This window comes from Passer montanus, unplaced genomic scaffold, assembly GCF_014805655.1.
Source record: "Passer montanus isolate IOZ18808 unplaced genomic scaffold, ASM1480565v1 scaffold27, whole genome shotgun sequence".
Classification (NCBI taxonomy): domain Eukaryota; kingdom Metazoa; phylum Chordata; class Aves; order Passeriformes; family Passeridae; genus Passer; species Passer montanus.
This window is the reverse complement of record NW_024367372.1, coordinates 5,672,479-5,689,569: the sequence shown is the minus strand read 5'-3', so window position 1 is coordinate 5,689,569 and position 17,091 is coordinate 5,672,479. Positions and strand designations below refer to the sequence as shown.

General features: G+C 41.3%; 1 protein-coding gene across 12 annotated transcripts in view; it reads right to left on the bottom strand.

Annotated features, from left to right (window-relative positions):
- Positions 1–1,170: 1,170 nt before the first annotated feature.
- Positions 1,171–17,091, bottom strand: part of BEGAIN (brain enriched guanylate kinase associated) — a 159,712-nt gene continuing 143,791 nt past the window's right edge. For 6 of the 12 annotated variants that reach the window (XM_039712928.1, XM_039712934.1, XM_039712933.1 and 3 more), the window contains 3 exons: positions 10,498–10,605; positions 6,824–6,907; positions 1,171–3,606 (listed from right to left, as the gene is read on the bottom strand). In XM_039712928.1, coding sequence (XP_039568862.1) covers positions 2,233–3,606; positions 6,824–6,907; positions 10,498–10,605 — 1,566 coding nt within the window. In that variant the 3' untranslated portion in view covers positions 1,171–2,232. The remainder of the gene's footprint in view (positions 3,607–6,823; positions 6,908–10,497; positions 10,606–17,091) is intronic. The other 6 variants (XM_039712936.1, XM_039712935.1, XM_039712930.1 and 3 more) reach the window with 2 other exon arrangements.

Sequence of the window (17,091 nt, the reverse complement as noted above, 5' to 3'; positions counted from 1 at the left end):
GTCTAAATTTTATACACCAGAATGAGTCAACAGTGAGGTTTTTCTCACATCTGTTTTCTATCTTGGTGTTTCAAAGGGGAAATAACAGCTCTTGTGGATCTCCAAGTCAATTTACTGCAGGTCACATCCTGCCATAAGTAGCTCTTGGCCTTTGGAAACCCCATTGTATGTGTTTATTATTGACTTCATGGAATTATTTGCAGCCTGCCCTACCTCTCACACTCACTGTGAGCAAGTTTGGGAGCACAAAACCACAAGGCATGTGACAGTTCTGTACTGAAATGAGCACCACTTTGGAGCTATCTCGTGCCTTACCTGTGTGATATTATTTGTGACCATTATTCTCCACGGTGCTGCAGCAGACCCTGGAGGAACTGCAGGGACTTGATGCCTGATCTTCCAAAGAGCACAGCAAGTACTTGCACACCCCAAAAATGGACAAATTTTATATTATACATGGTGGAAGTAGAGAGCAATGGGAGTTATTCATGCCAAGTGCACTGAATCTGTGGCCCCGTGATTGAAGATGCTTATGTGGGAAATGAACAGTTCTGTAGTCCTGGTCTATAGTCAGTTGCCAGGTAACTGCTTTCAGAGAATCAGCAGAAAAAGTATATTTTCTTAATATCTATTGAGTAGATCATAATTTTAGCTTTACAAGGAGCTAGTTTATATTTCCACAATGATCCCACTGATTACTACCACACACTGCACTAAGCAAGGTCTTCCCCCATATATCAGCTGTCAAGAGTCAGCATTTTAAGTATAGTATATGTGAACATGACTTAAAATAATTATTAAATATTTATTGCTGTATTCTACCTCTTGCCAAGCAGGAATACTGAAGCTGGGAAGAAGGGAAGAAAATCCACAGGATTTCCCTTTCTCTCATTTTTGTTTTTCTCCTCCTCTTGTTTTGCTCTCTCCCTTTTCCTCCTGTCCCAGTTGTACGCTCCATAATGGTGAAATGGTGAGAAACAGAAAAAATGCTGGAGGAAATGCCAGAAGTACAGGTAAAAATACATCTTCTTGAACTCAGGAGTAAAGGCTACAGATTTTCCAGATTTTCCTCAGGCTTTAGAAAAACCACTGTTAGAAATACCAAGCTACATAAGAAGAAGGGGCAGCTGTGGAATTTAACAGTCCTAAAGGCATGAAAGATTGTGTCAAGTATGTGAATAATAGAGGAGGAGCTTACATCACTGGTTTTTGAGTAATTTTCTGTTCACATTCAGTATGCAAAACCCTGTCTAGTGGACTCAAGACTATGGATAAACATTTTTTTTTCCTTGCTTACTTTCAACAGGCTGATGAGAAGTCACCCTCCCACACCCAGAGGCCATGGGCTGTGAGTGAACCAGTTCACTCTGGAGCTTACAGAGAAAGAGAGACTCCTCCAGAAAGCAATCCAGTTCGGCAGCTTTAGTCATTAACTTTTGCTGTACTGATGCCCCCCAGAGCAATTCCACGTTCTATTGAATGAAAGGAAAAACAACCCCAGAATATATCCACTGGTGTCTTTTATTAAGTTATGCAAAATACAGTATTAATTATGACACTGCATGCATTTTAGACAATATAAATGCAAGCCTACAGAAAATGTGACAAAGAAACCCTCAATTACTTTTGAGGTAGTATACAAGGAAAAATAGGAAAGCAGAAACACAGTGGATTAAAAGAACAAAATATTAGTATCACTGTGCATACATTAGTCACTCATAAATACATTTGTATGAAATAACTTAAGATACAATTCCATTCTTGTTAAAAAATATAGTTCTTCAAATTCACCATTCTTGTTTTTTTTTTTTTTATTTCACATGACATTTTATGGTATTTTATCAGGTGGGTTTATTTTTTTTGTCACTGTCATCATGATTTTACCCTTTTCCTCCAAGTATTTAGGCACAGATGGCCTCATGCACAAAAATAAATAAGAAACCTGCTTGAAGGGAAAAGAATTCTGCTCAAATAGCTTAGGATAGTCTAATAAATACATTTTTGTTTATAAAAATATTTCAGGTTTATAAAAGAGGGGAGTCTCCCATGTGGAAAGGATGTCAAGTGAAAAGTGCTGTATAACGTTTTTGAGATTTTGTTTTAAACATATAGTACCGTTATGAATATATATTTTATAATAATCCTGCTTCTTAGAACCTTATTGTTCACTAGAAGTATCAAACGCTCTTTTCTTCCTTTTGTCTGCTGTCTTATTGCCATTTGGGGAGGTGCCTAGTTCAGAAGGGTTCCGTATAACTGTGCTTTTGTAAGGCTGTCCTTCCGACTCAGACCAGTGCTCCCAGTCCTCTGGAACTGCGGCGGTTTGCTGTGAACACCCGAATGGCTTCCTTGATCCATGGAAGACTGGTGGATTTCTGGAGCCTCCACTGAACTCTGATTGAGTGACTCTGCTGAGCTGTTGGGGCTCACGTCCACGTATTCTCTTTTCAATACCGGGCTGTTTTCGATGTTTTTGCTACTGCATAACTGGACGGTGATCCTTTCGTTTTTTTGGTCTCTTGATTCTTTTGTTTTGTAAGCGGGCAATTTGTCCTGTTTACAGCTTGTGCTGATGTCAATGTTCAGGCCACTGTCTGTTCTCAGGAAGCAAGAATCCACAAGTCTGCTTTGGCAGATGTCATCTCCCTCTGAGCAGCTGTCTGCTTTGTAACTAGCATAGATGGGGCTTGTTCGACTGTCCCCTTTCTTGATGGGGCTGCTGTAGTACTGCTCTGAGAAGCTGCAGGGTGACAGCCTGCCAGCATTCCTGTAGGAGTATGCTCCAATGTCCTCCACACTCAGCTGCCTCCATCGCCCTGGCAAGTCTTCTTCTGAGAGGTGGGTGCTCCTGCACTCATTCCTCATTTTCTGGTTTGCCAAAGCCTGCTGTGGTGTTATGGCTGAGAAATGAAAAGGTTCGTTTGCATATGGAGGCAGAGTCCTGGTAAAAGTGGGTGAGTTCTCATTGTCGTCAGCAAGCTCCATGTGCTGTGCAGGTTTGGGCTTGGCAAACCTGGGGCTGCCCTGATGCTCGTAACCCGCGGGGGACTTCCTTTCAAAGAGCTCGTCTCGGTTGCTCATGTAGATCGCCTGCTGGGAGGCTGTCAGAGTGTTGGCCTGGGCGTTCTCCTTCTCCTCAGACGTGACGCTGAAGCTGGAGTAGGAGCTGGAGGTTGGCAGAGAGGTAATGTACTCCGGGAAGGCTTCGTGGGAGAAGCTGGAATGGAAACCATCTTCTTCCACAGTGCTGTCTGTGGAGTTTTGGGACCGCAGGAACCCCACGTCTTTCACCTGTGTGTCCACGCTCTGCCGCCTCTCCCTCCTCCTCTCCTCCGGGCAGTAAAGAGCTGTGTCACTGCAGTAGATGTCGGACTTGTACTGGGGTCTTTGTCCCACTTTTCCAGCAGAGTCCTGAAAATTGAGATCCCTCGTGGATGGGCTTGACAAGTGTGAGGACAAGCTGTGTGGGTCTGGTTTTTCCAGTACTTTGGCAATGACACAAGTGGGTATGGTATCAGCATAGGAAGTGTGGCACAAGGGGACAGAAAGGCTGCACCCGTGTTTCTCCAGGTGGATGCTGACTCTTTCCTGAAAGTCAGTTGGCAACTGCAACATAAAGAGATGGCAAGGAGAAAGGAGAAAAGGGTGTGTGTCAATAGAGGTGTCAGAGGAGTGCTGTTTATGGCATTACATAGCTCACCATACCTGGTCTTTGTGATGGCCACAATCTTTGTGCATTTCTTGAAACAAATGTAATCAAATGAATTTTGTTTGTTTATTTAACATTTGTACATCTTCATCTGCTTTTGCTCACAGATAACACTGTGAAACTGAAATGTTTCCTTCCAAATTAATTCAGGTTGGATAAGAATGATCACAGAATTGCTCAGGTCAGAAGAGGCCTCTACACTCATCAAGTCCAGCCATTAACCCAGCACTTCCAGGTTTATTTTACTGATGTAAATAAAGTATGTAGTAAACAATGATCTTAAAAAGGTAGGTAGGGAATTACAGCCTACAGCAACACTTTCCAGACTGTGTGCTTGGGTGTGATTTGCAGTTGGAGTGTGGGTGTGCAGAGGTCTCTGTGGGGGTGAGGAAGGAGGAAGAGATAATATCTATTCTGTTCTTCTTTTGTCTTTCCTCAAGTTCATCTTGCCTACAACCCCATGCCAAATTGGCTCCTGCCCTCCAGCATCACCTTTGATAAACAATGCTGTTTGAAGATGCAGAGAAGCTGTCTGACACTTATAGAAGTGGTGCTGGCTGCTGTGACAGGATTATTCCTGTGCTGGGAAGAAGCAGATCAAGCTGGCTTCCTTGCCCCTTCAGCTGGACACTGCTTGTCAGATCAACCATCCACATAAACCTGAACACACTGACAGAAAAAAAGCACCAAGACCTGAATTCACATTGTGATTCCTGTGACAGAATTAATCAATAAGTCTGTTTTGAAATAATTTAGGGGTTTTTTTTAGAAAGTCAGGACCAGGGCTGTGGATGGTGGTTTCACCTGCCATTCTGTCATGTGGACCAGAAGAGAGAGAGAGAGAGATGACATTCCTTGGTGAAGTGTACTCAGGTATCACCAAGCATGCTTTCCTGTCAAATTTTATCTGCCTTGCTCACTTGAGATCTCTAACAATGATCAGAAAGCAATATGGGAGAGGTTGTCTCTCCCTATTTCTTGCTGGAAATCATAATTCATGCTTGGAATAAGTTTTGAGTTTGTGATTTTGTTAGGTCCTTTGGTATTTCTGTTGATTTATGCCACTTGGGAATTAATCCCTTCGGTGCTGGGCTGAACAGTGATTTACTCAGCACTTTCTTTTTATAACTAGAAATCAAGTTCCTCTTCACAAAATAGTCAGTGGTTAAACTTATGACCTTAGCAATCTCACTTCCTCCTTAAATTTGTTCCTCTAGAGGAGAGAACACCACAAATACTGGTAGTTGTTCCCCTCCTCTTTATTTTTGACAAAGGAAATTTAACCTGTCTGCTCCTTATCATGGCTTCACATTTTGTAAGATATGGAGATCCTCTTTTAATTTCATTGGGAAGTTGTTTTTAAAGCTGGTTTAACCCCCAAACCTCACTGTGTTCAGAATATGGCATGCAGTGAAATTACATTCCTGTTATTTGTAGTAGGACAAGTGTTTTTTCAACCAGCAGCCCTTCCAGGATATTTTGGATTAATCATTATGTTGCTAATTAAGTCATATGTCCTCCATTGGAAATAAATGATATTGCCAGTCTGCTGGAAGACAGCAACATTAGTCATAGTAAGTACAGATGCAACAAAGATTGAATAAACAGGTTGTAAAATAGGCCTGGTGTGAATTGCCATAAAAATGAGGAAAAGAAATACAGTTAATTAATGTGAAAATGCTGTATGGGGCAGCTCTTATTTTAGTATCCTGTAGCACCACTGTTTGATCTATTTTATATACGTTATTAAGATTATGAAATGTGTTAAAAAGAACATTATTTTGGGGGCACTGCACTGGAAACTGGAATTACTAAAATGATACTGCTACCACATTGCTATATTTTACTACAGCTTAGGTTTCTGGATAACATATAATAGTTTATCAGGCAATATTTGCATTTGTAAAGAATTTATTGGCTGTGACAGCACATTCACGCTTGCTAAATTAATAAATGCTTGGACTAATGAGTGGAGACTGCCTATTTAACTGAGTATATGACAGTCTGGGAAATTGTTGGGAGATCTCACATTTGTGATAGTTCTCTGCAAATAAACAATTAAATACTTTTAAGGTCTTAATTAGAACAGGTAGAGTGCTTTCAAGTGTGAGTAATGTAATGGTAATTCCTTGATACAATTTGCTAAGGGAAGTCAGTTAACAGGAAAAAATAACACGACCAAGATAATGGTTAATAATAATGGTTAATTGGAAATTCTGTCTCTGTTCCATAAAATCATAGCCTGGTGGACAGAAGAATCTTGCTCCATCTTTATTTACCAGGGTTGTTCAGTGCTCTGAAGCCATTTACTGACTTAGAGATGGTTTGTACATTCCAAATTTAATTTTGCAATATTCCACTGCAGAATTGCACAAGAGCGGCCATTTGGGGGGAGGTTGACCTGATGGTGCTGAAGAAGGAAAGGCTATTCCTTGTAACCTTCACTGAAGCAATATGTGCGAGGAAGGTGCTATGGTTTTCTGCAGGGCCTGGATCCCTAAAGAACTGTCTTCTAAACTAAGATAATATTTGCCTCCCCTTTAAGGAGCCTATTTCTCAAGCCTTGTTTCCTTGGAAGCAAGGATTATTAATTAAAGTTTCCACCTTGGAAATCAATCATTCAGTGCTCTGGTTTCTTTAGAAAAAGATATTTGTTCTGGCAGTCCATTTTAAAATTTGGGTTTGGAAACTAGCTGGACTGGAAAATAGCTTCAGGAGGAAAATTGATTATATCAGAATCTCTGACGCCTGTGGCTTGTCATTTCCCTGCTCTCACCCCACTGCTCCTGCACAGCATTTTGCATTCTGGAGTTCACAGCACTTCAGTGTTTTACAAAACCTTTGCTTTACAGGCAATCAGTGCAGGCCCATTCTACTGGATAGGAGAGGTTTGGGGAAAGAAAGTGCCTTCAAGTTCCACCACGGGCTGTGATTTTGTCAGCACCACCCTCGATTGCACAAACACCAGCAGGTGCACGAGGCCTCCTGTGGCTTAAAGGAGGGTGTGTGGAGGAATAAAAGCCTTAAGGGCAAACAAATTCTGCAGTTGGTACATGCAAAATAACCCTTTTTCCATACAATATTTATGTCATCGAACAAGTGTGGTCACATTACCTCTGAAAGTTTATGTGCCCTGTCATAGTTCTTGCTGCACTGGAGAAGCTGAGCAGCTAAATTGCAGTCCTTCCTGTAGAGCTCCTGGAAAAAACAAAAAATAACCTCTTCTTTAAAGTTTGCAAAGCACTTGTGGCTTTCAGCCTTTCTCCCATGCCTGATCAATCCTTTCAAAATTCACTTTGGGGAGATTTGGAGCACACCTTAATTTCTAAACAAATTATGATGCTTTGTTGTTTCTTGCACAACCTAGAGATATTTCCTCCTTTGCTCTGTGAGGGCTGATAAAATTGCTAAGAATAAACTTTTGAGACCTGTTATAACAGAACAGTAATCTGCATTTCAAAAGATGGATTTTTACCATTAAGAACTGAATTTTACAGTGTTAACATGCATGGTACTGTGATCTTTTAAGCAAAAAAGAAAATTTTTACTGGGTGTTATCCAGGTGAGCAATAAAATACTACTTTAGAAAGTGCTAAAATAATATTATGAGACTGTGGGAGAAATTAATTACAGAAATATACATTGTGTTGATTTTTTTAAAAGGGAGACTTTCTCCTTTTGATATTTCTGGATAGTTCCTGGCTTCTTTAATATCTTGCAGAATGCAGCTATAGAAATATATTAAATCTCACTGCAAATATTTGATGCTGCAGAATCGAATATTTTCACTGGGCAAGAAATTACCATGAGAATTCCACACAAGGAAGGAGAGAATTTAAGCAAGCTTCTTATACTATCTTGGTATTGAATGGCTCCCACAGCCTATTTAATGGGAAAATTCAGCACACAGATTTGCCCTTCACTTAAATTTAATTTAGCACACATGACTGTGTAACTGTATCCTTCAACCAGTATCTCTGGCTCCCTGAAGGTAGGAGTTGTATTTTGTTTTTCCTTTTGCTTTGGCTTCAGAAGCTGACTTTATAGGTGGGCAGAGATGAGATATACAAAGCATGAAAGTGCTATGGGCACTGGGCTGTGTTATTCTGTAAAAATTAGTATGTGTTTCTAGACAAAAGGTGTGGAATCCTGATATAATTTGGATTTTCTCTGATGTTAATGTCATAATTTTACTGCATGCCAGTTTTTATGGCTACATTAATTCTCTTAAAAACTCATAAAGAAATTTTCTGTGAAAAATAAAGTTCCTCTGTTTTAAAGGGCAATTTTAAAGTATTCTGTAATAAGAGAAGAAACAAGATGTTCTTGTGAGTCTTTCATTGATGGGGATAGTTGTCCTGTGAACATTAGTTCATATTTTTTCACATTCAAGGACCTTTAGACACTTTTGTTTTGTGATTTTTTTATACATGCCCCTTCTGCTGCAAATGTACTGTAATCATTTATGTGGATCTTAAATTTTATATTAGGACACACTATTTCATTCCTGAAAAAGAACCCAAGAATTCAATTTAGAAGTAAAATCTGTGGCATGTGCGTGTGAGTTTGATATGTTGCATATACATTAAACCCAATTTATATTGCTGCACAGTGTACAGCACAGACAGGTACCCCGAGTCCCTTATGGCATTTCCAGGCACACGAAAATTATATCTCTCCAGAACCTAATCCTTTCTTCAAAAGCTCTGTGCCTCTCTTTCTGCTCAGTGGTTGTCATGGAGAGCACAAAAAGCATTTCTGACACTTTATTTTTAGCAGCTTTAAAAATTACTATAGAGAAATTACATGTGAGCTACATGTGCCACGTGTACTTTGTTCTCAACCTGCTGGGCCAAGCCATGTGACTGGAGTGACCTTCTCTCCTTTAATGTTTGCCTCAGTGGAAACCAGCCATATCTGTGGCAACCAGAACAATCACTAGCAATTAATGCCAGAAGTGTTTCCCACAGTTTAAAATCTGTTTTTGTATCGAAAGCATCATTTTACATTTCTGTCAGAAGAGAGAGGGAAAATATAATTGAAGAAAGAAATATTGCTGAGACAAAAACATTCTCCCCATGTAGGATTAGTCAGTTTATCACTTCTGTACTTATTAGGTATAATATTAGTGGTTTGTTTTGTAGTCCTTTATTTTAAAATTTGGAATGTAACCTTGACTCCTATTAGTGATACTACATATAATCATAGATTATCCTGAGCTGGAAGGGACCCACAAGGATCATCAAGTCCAGCTCCTGGCCCTGCACAGAACCACCCCCAAGAGTCCCACCCTGTGCCTGAGAGCATTGCACAAACACTTCTTGAGCTCTGTGAGGCTGGGGCTGTGAGCACTGCCCTGGGGAGCTGTTCCAGAGCCCTCCCCTCCGGCTGAAGAACCTTTTCCTGACATCCAACCTAAACCTCCCCTGACTTAATTTCATGCTATTTTCTCAAGACCTGCAAGGGCAGTGCTTTGTCCATGGACTAACCTCAAGTCTGAAGAAGTGGTTCTGTTATTTGAGGCCTCCGGACCATATTCTAGTGCTCAGAGTAGAACTATGAGTACTGAAAACACTTCAAATGTGCCTTCAAACCTGACTCCATGAAGCAGTATAAATGCATGCATACTTAAAGGGAGATTTCTGCAGCTTTCTTCCACCTCTGTTCTAAATCAAAAATAGCTCCACTGATTTCAGGTGAATTACTCTGCAGGTATACCTGTGCTTCCAAAATCTGGATGTAGCCCATTACTTTTACCACACTCCATTACTTATAGCTGTTAGAGTTATAAAGTAACTCTTCTTTCAACTCAAGTTCTATAAAAGTTAGGGGTCAGATTGGGAACTTTTTATTTCAGTTGGAAAGCTGTTAATTGCACAGGCAGAGTTCACATCAACAGGCATTTTAATGAGATTAAATGCTCCCAGCTACGATTAAGAGTTCATGGGAAATATAGGAAGATTGAAAGTAAGATGCTGGAAAATAAGTGCTAACAGAAACATGTCTTCTGTAGATGAATTTTTTATTAAATGTGGAAGGAATGGCACAATAATGAACTAAATGCCTGCAATATTCCTCTCTTTGCTGTCTTTGCAGGTTTGTCTCAGGAAGGATTTAATGAGCCTGTTGCCAGCTGTGCTACTCATGCAATTTTCCAGTAGTGTTTAATGAGATGGAGGGTGACAATGGCCAGAGATGTTCCCTGTTTTGTCCCACACAGAGACAGGTACATTTTTACACACAAACAGCTGCTGGGGAAAGCCTGGCTCCTGCTCCCTGCAGGAGTGGTCTGGGTGGCCAGGCTGGGTCAGTCCTGCCTTCTGCTGGCAGAGCCGGCTTGTGCTGGGCTTTTTGGTGAGCAAAGACTGAAAGATCAAAGAATTGCAAGAAATGTAGGGCTCTGCTCTGTGCCTAAAATCCTTCTGATGAGTCCCCACTCCACACGTGTCCCTGCAACAGCTCTGACCATGTGCTTGCACCAATTTGCTGTACTGATGGCAAAATCAATGTTGGAATATTGCCATGTCTTAAAATATTTTTTCATCAGTTTCAGGCTAGACGTAAGGAAAAAAATATCAATGAAAAGTCTCACCACAACCTCATAGCATAAGGAGAGCTAAATTTACAAAATGTTGGGAACAAACAAACAAACATGAATTTTAACTGTTAAGGTGGCAGGTTACATTTTATACAAACATAAAATACTATTCTATAATTTCTTGCACTGGGAAGTGCAAGACCCAATTTGTTTCTGAATATAATCTCAAAATGAATAATTAAATACTTACATTGTCTTCTGACAACTTATCTATTGTCACCTTGGCTTCTATTAAGTGATTATTGAGTGCAATTATTTCATGGCTCAAAGCCCGTTTTTCCTCTTCATAGTGCTGACCCTGTGTAGAAAACAGAGTAGTCAGTGTTTTTCTACTGTCAGAATATTCCAGATAAAGGTCCAGAGGTTGATGTCATTCTCAAATCCAGAGAAAAGCACAACAGACCAACACTTCTTTTTTCTTTTTTCCTGCCCCCTCCTCTTATTTATTTTCTCCATTATTTTGCTTAGGAGATGAGGTAAAGTTCTTTAGAACTATGGAGGTCAGACTGAGCTCATTTAGGAACCTTCACAGAAGGCTCCCGTTAGCCTGTGCAAAAGCATTCTATTGAGCATCAACCAATACATCCCTTCTCAGTCACAGGACAGGGTCTCTAACATGGAAGGGACTGGAGCTGCTCTTTTACTGCAAGAACGTCTCACTTATGCTATTATTTCCCATCCTCACAAGGAAGGAAGAACAATACTTAAAAAGAAAAGCAGTTGTGTTTGAGCCAGTTTCATTTTAGCTGTTGACTGTTCTGGCTGATTTAAAAGCCCTGATTAAGGTTGTTCATTTCTCAAGGTGAATGTTTACCTGATTGCAGGGTTAGCACTCATTAGCAGAACACAATCCACTGTGGCATATCAGGAAAACAGTCTGATTCAAATTTCTTTCTGCCCACTAATTTAATCTTGTTACCAGTAGGATGTAACTCTTTATAAAGATCAGTGGAAAGAATGAAATGCCACTAGCCCTTCCCACCCTTTATTTCATTTTGATACTCAGTGTTTATTGTACTGCTTCTCGTATCAAAAATCATGTGTACCAGTCATTTATAACCCTGCCTCCAGCCTCACATTGGTGTTAAAAAGTATGGTAGCTTCTGGGTGCTCTGAGATCAAGGCATCTTCTGTGCACTCAGAGCTGCAACAAGAAGGTTTGCAAAATATCTTGAGGGTCTTTTAGGAAGGTACATTGCCTTAAGAGCAGAAAGTAGGGTAAACCCTAATACATGTCTGTTTTGTTTAGTGAACTCAATCCAGTGACAAATTCACAGTCTCAGTGGTGCTGAGCAATAGGACAAGAGGCAACACGTGGAAACTGGAACATGGGAAGTTCACCTGAATATGAGGAAGAATTCTGTAACTGTGAGGGTGTCTGAGCAATGGAACAGGGTGCCCATAGAGGCTGGGAGATATTAAAAATCATCCTGGACACAATTCTGAGTAAAGTGCTCCAGAGTACCCTATTTGAGCAGGGATATTGGACTAGATCTCCAAGTGGATCTAGTGGATCCAGTTCACTAGAAGTGAAGTGGTCCCTTCCAACCTCAACCATTCTGTGCTTCTGTGAATGTCATTTCCCGTTTTTAGTTGCGAAGGACCAAAATTTCCCAAATGCCATATTGCCAGGGTCACACAAAAATCTTCTATCAACACACACTTGACATTGTCAGCTAATTGACAGCAATGGGAATTGGGTGTTTTGAAGTCCAAATGAATTTCAAGGTTAATTATCCAGCTGCAAAACACCAGCCTGTATTAAAGGAGGGTGATTAAATTGGAAGTGGCAGCTCTCATCCTAAGCTGCTATTTAAAGAAAAACACCTTCTCAAAATGGTCTGAGTGAACCCACAGCTTGCTTTACCATGCAGATATGATTGAAGTGTCTTTGTGAAGGCCTGGACTGGCCTATTTTAGTGCCAGCTCTCTGTGGACTGTCTGTTCCCTGCTGTTGCCAGCCCTCTGTCCTGACAGGCCAGGTCTGGAGGCTGGCCCAGGTTTGACACCTCTCCCCTCCTTGCTCCCATTGATCAGGCACTCCTGCCTCGGGACTTCCTCATGGAAGGCCAAAATGTAGCTTTGAGAGCTTGCAAAGCTCCAACCTCAGTGATTTTAACCAGACACAGGGCTATGTTTTTAATTAGGCAGATCAACGTGGTTTTATATGAGACCCTTAACTCTCACTGATTTTATAGTGAACTAAACAACCAGGCACTTTGTAAACCTCCTGGCCATCTGTGCACCTCTAAAAATCTGTCTCCTTTGAGACTGTGACTGAAGATTACATTTTTAAAGGTATTTAGCTGTGTAATGAGGTAGACAAGTGACTACCTAAGTACCAGCAAAAAATATGTCCCCTCAATTTTCGAAGTAATTTCATGCTTTTGAAGGATCCAGGTCCACTGAGTACAGACATAATCTTCCAAATAACCATTTGTATTGAAGATTTTATCAGTCCTTGTATGACAAGTTGTCATATCAGGACGGCTGATTTGTAGAACTCTGTTGCTCTAAATCTCTCCGATCTCAGTAACTGTTGCTCTTGCTTAGCCAAATTGAACTTTACTCATTCTATCTTGCAGTTCAGGAGAGAATATCTGATCAAGGATTTATAGTTTTCAGGAGAGAAACCAATAAGGCATCAGATTCAGGCATTTGAAGCACTACTTTCCACTGCATTTGAGTAATGCTGACTCTGGCTGAATTATGATTTAATTTTATTTCACTTATGATAACATTTGGATGACGTTTCCCAGACTTTTTATCTGCTTGAGTGTGACTTTAAAAGATATTCTATATTTATTGAACTGCAAAACTCGTCTGTTTAAATTTATACTGTACAGGTCAGCAGGTGGACACCGAAGTAATAAACATCTCAGCAGTGCTGTGCAGAAGAGGGAATAAGAAGGAAAGGCCAGTCCCAATCTTCTCCATCATTATTAGTTTGAAATCTGTGTCATTGACAAGAGCAAAAAGTCTGTTTCAGTGTGGCAAAATGAGGTAGCCTAAAGGTGGGCAGGACTATGGCATATTGGACACACACTGTGTGTCCATCTTTAGAAGTTCAGGGCTTCAGCCAGGTGTTATTGTGGTGCAGTGGTGGCAACAAGAGGACAAAGGCTTAATCCTGACACCTCCTATGGGAGAACAGTGCTGGAAGGGACAGAATGGTGGAGTTGGATCACTGTATTAGAAGGATTGCTGGCCACTGGAGGCTGCAACTTTGAGCTTTCCACTTGCAGTCAAGCAATCATTTTCAGCATCAGATTGTCAGAGAGGCATGAAAGGAGGATGGGAATCATAATATCAATGCCATGATCACGAGTTACAAATATAAATGCTTATTTTACTTGTAACCACTTTTGGCAGATCCCTCTATTTCTGGTAGCTTATAGAAGCTTGGTCCTCCTACTCTACCATAAGGCTTGTGACCCCTCCTCCCTCCTTTTGGCACTGCTTTCTGCTCTGCAGGTGCTCATACCCTCTCTCTCAAAGCTCAGTAGTGAATTAAATCAGTGCTGTTATTGATGTCCCAATAGCTTGCAGCTGGGCTGAGGTTTCCTGAAGTCCACTCCAAAATGCCAGAGCCACAGAATGCAGTGGGCTGAGTGGCTGGTGGATCCTTGTTCAGAAATCTTTGTTGAGTCAGCTCTGTGCATGCTCTGCCCCCCTCATCCCTTGACACAGAGCCAGCACACGAGAGCACAGCTCTGTGGTGTCTGACTAACACAAGAGAACCACAGTCATGTGCCCACATCTGAGTCAGATCAAATTTGTTCTGCTGGGTGAATCCAGCAGTCACAGCACCTAGGCTGAGGGCACTTGCTCCTATCCTGGATTTAGCATGACCCCAGTGCCTCCTTATCAGATCTGAGGAAAGGATTGAATAGCTGTTCTTCACCAAGGGACCAAATTATATAATAAAATATATAATCTCTGTCTGGAACCTTAGGGCCTTTTTTATAATTTGCATTTATCACAATAAAAACATCACTCATATGTTTATAGATCCATGAGTCGATGCTTTCAAAAGTGTTTGGTGCCATCTAGTCCCTACATCTGAAATCTGTAATATAAGTGGGGTGAAAAGAATTTTGCTAGGTTGATTCAGCATGAAATAATTGATAAGTGTATTTTTAAAAGTAACAATAGCTGGATGAAAAGATCTGCTTATGCTTATCTTGCATATTAGTGGATCCATAAAGGTTACTATTCTAGTCCTCCAGCAGAAATGGGCAGGCTAAAAGTTCTCTCTCTCTCTGGCAATGTTTCAGCCTCCCTTCATTGCTTTCCAGCAGCTGGAGGGTGTCCTACCATAGAGCAGTGTCAGCCCGTTAGTCAAGGCTTGGCTGCTTCCTGTGATCTCTGCTGTCCTGTGGGAGCTCTGTGTGTAAAGTCCTTTGGAAAGCAGCCTCAGATCTGGAAATGGGAAGTGCTGGCTTGTGGAAATGTCAGGCTTTTCAAACACAGCAAAGTAAATCTTGATATTCCTGTAAGGAACGTTTCTGTGGATGCAATTTCAATGCTACAGTGACAATAATGTGATGGTAGTACTGACCAGCAAGGTATCAGTGGTCAGCAGTGTTCCTTTGGGAATACTTCTTAATAAGTAATGCCCAAATGACAGACAGAAAGAGAGGGAGAGACTTTTTCTGTTACAAATACCACCAGAATGATGCTGGTATCCCATCCTGAATGCCTCGACAGAGGTTTACTACAGTGTTTTTGAATGAGGAACAAAGGCAGAATTTAGCTCCCTTTTTTCTCTACTACTCTACTTGTCCTGGAGGAACATAACACTCTGACAGGAGAAATTCCCCACCTTTGTGGACCAGTGTTACACTGTTAACTCAGTACTTTTTCCCTAGACCACCAGTCACAATCTTTTCACTGCTCATGTTTAAGGCATCTGCTAAGAAAATGCAGGGGGCTGACTGTCCTGTGGATTGTAGCTAGCAAACAAGTGCTGACTATACAAGAAGGGATATACTTTCAAAACAAACTCTGTATGTTTTATGGTGATATTTTATAACTTCATTGAAATCATCTTATGAGGGACAAAACTGGGCAGCTGAAGATGTCAAACTGGGAGGAGTGGTTGGTACAGCAGTGGGTGGTGCTGGCCTCCACAGGGACCTCACAGGCTGGAGAAATGGCCTGACAGGAGCTCCATGGATTGCAACAAGGAGAGGTGCAAAATCCTGCACCTGGGAAGGAACAACCCCTTGCACCAATGCATGCTTGGGGCCACCCAGCATATCCTGCAGCTTTTCAGAAAAGGATTGGGAGGTCCTGGTGGATACCAAGCTGAGCACAGGCCACCAGTGTGGTTCCTTGCTGCAAAGAAGGCCAAGGTAACCCCGGCCTCATGAGGCAGCGCTGCCAGCAAGCTGAGGGAGATGATTCTTCCCTTCAGCACTGCTGTGGCCACACCCAGAGTAAAACGTCCAGGTCAGGATTCTCAGTACAGGTGGATAAAGAATTACTGGAGAGAGTCTATGGCCATACTGGAGAGAGTCTTAAAATGGTCAGGAAGATGATTAAGGGATTGGAGCATCTCTGTTCTGAGGAAAGGTAGGAGAGCTGGGACTGTTTAGCCTGGAGAAAACACACCTTGAGTGGAATTTCATCAAATGTGGATAAATACCCAAAGGGAGGGTGCAAAGAGGACAGAGCCAGGCTCTCTTCAGTGGCACCCAGTGATGGGACAAGAAGCAATGGGCACAATACCAGTGGCACAACACACGAAACTTCAGCAGTGCCGTCTGAACATAGAAAACTCTTTAACTGTTAAGGGTGACTGGGCACTGAAAAGGGATTTCCTAGGCAGATTGTGGAGTTTCCACTCCTGGAGATATTAAAAAACTGTCTGGACATGGTCCTTGATGACTGCTACAGGTGTTTGAGCAGAGAGTTTGAAGCAGATGATGCCCAGATATTGCTTCAAACCTCAACTTGTGAGTTTTGTAATGTATGGCTACCACATCTCTGGACTGCTGTGATCACTGGGATGGTTATGATATGATAGTTTAAATTTCTGTTATTAACAAATGTTGATCTTTGCATATAAGTAAATGCTCTTATTGTTTTGGAGAGATGATTTACTAAATAATTAATACAACTCTAGGTCCTAATAAAATTGAGAACAAATATGCATGGAGTATGGTACAAGTTCACTTATGTTTTTCCCTGCTATTCCATCAAGACTTCAAACAGACCCCAGATTTGGTCCATGTGAATGCCTGTCTTCTGGAGTCAGTGATGCAACATCTAGTTATTATTGATAATTACAGCAATCATGGAGGACGTGAGTGTGTTATCTATCACAAAGAAAGGGCCCCCAGATGCCCTGTGCATTCTCAGTGATAGTTCCATGTCAGCATTTCAATGATGAGCGAGGATGAATTTGGTTTACAGCATCTGTCAGTACATATCTCGTATTCTGGTGAGAAATTAATAAAAACGACCATTCTTTGTGGAATGGAAGGTTGGGAGATTATGCAATGGTCTCTCCCACCAAGTGTGGAAACTTTTTAGTGTTGCAGAGGGTACTAATGTGGGTTATTTCAAGTTTAGGTGCACTCTTCCTCCCATGCAGGTGTCTCATGGTCTCTGCTGAGGAAGGCAGAGCTCAATCCAAGGGACCTCTTATCTTGTAATCAGAGTCTTAATAGAAACATGTGTGGTAGTGGGCCTGGCTAGGCCAGGGTTATAGCCAACAAGGTAAAGAAACAAGAATGAGAAATGTGCTGGAAATAAAACCTTTTTTCCTCCTATAACT